The sequence below is a fragment of the Simochromis diagramma genome, unplaced genomic scaffold (assembly GCF_900408965.1).
Source record: "Simochromis diagramma unplaced genomic scaffold, fSimDia1.1 OVJJ01000753.1, whole genome shotgun sequence".
NCBI lineage: Eukaryota > Metazoa > Chordata > Actinopteri > Cichliformes > Cichlidae > Simochromis > Simochromis diagramma.
The window spans coordinates 23,976,028-23,980,299 of record NW_024387523.1 but is presented as its reverse complement, the minus strand read 5'-3'; the positions used below and the strand labels follow the sequence as shown (position 1 = coordinate 23,980,299).

At 40.9% G+C, this 4,272-nt stretch overlaps 1 protein-coding gene across 1 annotated transcript; it reads right to left on the bottom strand.

The window, feature by feature from the left end:
• Nucleotides 1–905: 905 nt before the first annotated feature.
• On the bottom strand, nt 906–3,943 carry ndufs6 (NADH:ubiquinone oxidoreductase subunit S6). Its single transcript, XM_040021287.1, has 4 exons — nt 3,681–3,943; nt 3,321–3,374; nt 2,501–2,623; nt 906–1,071 (listed from the first exon to the last, which is right to left on the bottom strand). Exons 1-4 carry the CDS (start codon nt 3,822–3,824, stop codon nt 1,003–1,005), a joined length of 390 nt encoding a protein of 129 aa, XP_039877221.1. The 5' UTR covers nt 3,825–3,943; the 3' UTR covers nt 906–1,002.
• Between the last annotated feature and the right edge of the window lie 329 nt (nt 3,944–4,272).

Genomic DNA, 4,272 nt, shown 5'->3' with positions numbered 1-4,272 from the left:
CCCGGCTCGCCTGCCTCATTTTAACAGTGCACCTCTCTCCCCTTCAATCATCCACTGTGGTCTTGACTATAGATGAGGTTAACTACAGCGTAAGCCTCACTTCCAGGAGTCACCAGGGCCAATTATATCAGCCTGACAACTCTTCCCAACCTGAGCTCCGTGGTGTGGAAAATGCAGTTCCACTGCCTGCATCACTGGGGACAGAACAGGGTAGTGCTGTCTGGAGCCCGAGCCAAGCGCAGGCCAATTTGGCATGCAGAGGTCTATGGAGAATAAGCCTGATGAAATATATATATGATCTTCTTCAAACATGTATTGTTCCGCGCTGCTGTGTCCTATCAGACTGCCCCTCCACCCCCACCCAACAGTATCCTGGCAGAGCAAGACCTTCCAGTGCGGATCGTCGGGAGCCGATGGAGGAATGTTAAGGTCCTTTCAGCGCTCTTCATTGTAAACAACTGACAAAAGTCTATCTATCATCTCTTTCATGTACTAAAGAAATAATCATAACTTTAAAGCAGATAACACTTTGGTGCACTACTTGTGTTTTCATTGATTTTAATTACAAGTTTGCATCACCTTTCAATACATTATATTAGAAAAAAATTAACTTTGCTGTGTCCAAAGAAGAAAATGTAAAACTTGTCTTATTTCCTGAAAGAAAGCCCTTCAGTCTGTGTCTCCAGCCTCAGAATAAACACATATGCAGGACTCTGCTGACCTCTGGCTGTCACAGGGTGGAACTGCACCCTATTAACCAAACGTACAGCAGCATCGGGGAATCTACAGTAAGAGCAGCAACTTATTCAGAGCTTCGCCTTCAAATCTACAAGAGCAATAATTAGAAACTGCCTGTACACATTTGACTGTCTACAAAACTTTGTGTAGTGCAGTCTTTGTCTTTATTTCCAGGATGCTTAATTACAAAGAATGAACTCTCAGACAAGATATAATTTATTGAGCAATATGGCGATTTACACAGAGAAGCAAAGAGGAAATGTTTCAGTGATGATGCTTCTGCTTGAACTGCAGTCCACAGTAGCCGCACGTTCCCACTTTTGTGTCTTTATCCTGAAGACAAAAAACAAGAGCGTTTACAGTTTGGGAACATTACATCAAATGATCTTAGATTAAAACAACACTAAATAAAATTTTACAGATTATATGTGCAGAGTCAGGCTATAATCTCTCCTACTGTTCTACTCCAACCTACTGTTTGCCTAATGAAATCATAGAATTAGCTGAGTTTATCCATTTTAACAATGATGCCACACTGTTGGTAAAAGGTGGGGACATTATAAATCATTTGTATGTTCTGCAAAGCAAAAAAAAAAAAAAGTATCTTCATATTTTTCAAACCCTATTTAACACACTACTGTACACATTCGGTAAGTGAAGAGAGCAGCTGTTCTAGTTTTGAAATCCTTGCTTGAAACAAGATTTCAGCTCAAGAGCCCTACTTTGTTTTTTTTCGTTCAATCCATGCGGCATGTTAGTGGGGTTAGGTTAACTGGTGATTTTAAATTGGCCATAGGTGTGTGTGTGAGCACTAATGGTTGTCAGCCTCTTTGTGTGACCCCTGCAACAGACTGGTAACCTGTTCAGGGCGTACCCGCCGCTCTACTTGTAGCAGCTGGGATAGGATTCAGCCCCCCCAACCAGGAAATGGGTAAGTGGAAGAAAGACTCAGAAAGCCATGCTGCTAGAATACATGTACACTTTGTCCTGCTTACAAGTCTGGATAGCATCGGTAGCTTATTTTTGTTTCCAGAGACGGAGCCATCTTCACTATTAGTTTATGGCCTCGTCCTGTGCCTACAGAAATGGCCAATCAGGTAAAAGCCATTGTGAGATAATGGTTTCTGGTTCTTACGCAACTTTCAAGTCTTTTGTTTGGCCTGTTTCAACTTTGTTCCAAAAAAAAAAAAAAAAAAAAAAAAAGAAAGAAAGAAAGAAAAAACATGAAAAATGAAATTGATCAATTTTATTTTCAGATAAAATCATATTTTTCCCAGGTTTGTATACCATCATGAATCAAATATTAAACCAAATATTGAACTGAATTTCATTTACATTTTATACAGCGTCCCAACATTTTGGGAAACGGGGTTTGACAGTCTTTTGGAGTCATCACTCAACCTCAGTGCTAAATAAACTTCATCGTTCCATCTGTCTATTTTCTTTTTCTTATCTAGTTCATGGTTTTGGTTGGCCTGGAGGCTGTCTTAGCTGTCCGAGGGTGAGAGGCGGCACAGAGGCATCAGGCAAACTCTACACAGAAAGGAGGATTCAGAGCTAGGAGCTTCTTGCTGTGAGGCGATGGTGCTAACCATCATGCTGCCAGCTTCATCAGTGCAACAGCACCTTTGTGTTTTCTGAGATCCCTCACTGCACAAAGCTGCTAGGTTTAGGAGATTCATGCCATCTGATGCCTATTCCAGCAATATGAATACCAAGCACTTGAAATAGTTTTATCTTAATGGTGTCTGCAGGGTCTTACCAAGTTGATGTAGACTTTGGGGTGTCCCAGCGCTCCTCCGCCCCCATCGCAAGATACCACTCTGGCTTCGATGTCAGACACTGGCTCCTCTGCCACCAGGTTGATGGCAAAGTTCTTATTCACCTTTAAACAACAATACAAAGCAATTGTGTAAGTACTTTCCAAAACTCGGTGAGGAAGTCGCTAGGTGTGGTATGGGGACTCTGCACTGATGTGCATGTTTTCGTTGTTTTTTTTTAAGTATTTTCCAAGTGCTACTTAAAACAGCTTTTCCAAACATCGTAGTTTTAGTTTGGATGCTTACATTAATTTACTTTGCACACAGAAACAATTATTTCGCAAAAAACAAAAACTGGCATTGACCTCTGTCTTCAGTGGGATTCAAATCAGGGCTTTGTGCAGGCCAGTTAATAACGTTCACTTTGGTATTTTGGGGGCAGTTCTTCACCAGGAGCAACATATGTTCTGACTCGTTGTCATGTTGGAAGACAAAGCGACGACCCACATCTGACCTAAGGACGTGCTTCCAGTAAGCATTAATCTTTCTCCAGGTTGTCTTTAGCATACTTCAGTCTGGTTTAAAGTTGTATCTTCTGAAAAACTGAAGTTTTTCTTGGTCTGCAACCTCACAGTCTATTCAGGATTCCAGTGCTTGTCTTCTTTGAGACTACAATTCTCAATTCTTGATTTGGTTAAGTTATTCACACAGTTTTGGCCTTGGATCTGAAAGACCTAGGCCCTAAACCCAGTTAGCAGGGGTTACACTAAGCTTAGCCAATAAATACATAAATGAATAAATTGTTAAGTGCTTATTTCTTACCTCTTTCTGTTTGCCAACAAATCTGGCTTTCCTGTAATCATGCTCATCATACACCTAGGAGAAAAACACAAGTTACACGCAGCAGTTTACAGGCATCCTGTTATTTTGTTTATCTGTGATTTAACATTGTGGTCCTAATATGAGAACTGTTTTAAGAGCGGAACTAAATGAAACATTTAGATTTATTGCATTATATTGCATATTGTGTATGCAATATAATCAGTGACCAGCATTCAAATATCAAACATCTTATAAGCAGAGTAATTTGGAGCTGCAGGCGTCAGTAACACTATGCTAAGGTTAGCTAACGTTGCTCCATCGGGTAAAATAACAGTAACAGAGAGGTAGTTTTCAGCTCACCTGTCCGGTGTGAGTGATGGGCTCGCCGGTAGTGGAAACATCTACACTATAACGGTGAGCAGGTACTACAGAAAGCTTCAAAGGCGAAACAAGCAGCTTAACATTTTTACTGAAGGACAGAACTCTGCCCACTGTGGCCGCCATGTTTACAACAACCTGCTTTCCCAGACTGCCTCGCAAAGGACGTTAATACCGAGGTTAATTTCGCCCCGAGTTTGGCTTTTCAGGCTCAAACAAACTTTACCGGCGGCAAGCCTCAGCAAGGTGCCTTTATTTATTTTGACATATATTATAAAATGTAAAATAGTTCAAATTTAAAAAGACGGAATCCGAGACTGTTAGTATGGAGAAAGGGAAGTGTTCTCCCACAAAACTAGCGAGAGGAAACTGCCTGAAAGGCAAAAATAAGGGCCTCACTATCCTTCTATACACCGGAAGCTGTTGTATGTACTTGAAGCAAGAAAGCAGTGTGGTTCTTGTTGTGGCGATTAACACGTATTTACAGGGGCATAAATGAATTCATGAATTCAACTTTCTAGTGATTTCTGAAAGGTTTGTTTGTGTTGTTTGACTTTGTAATGTTTTCTGCGCA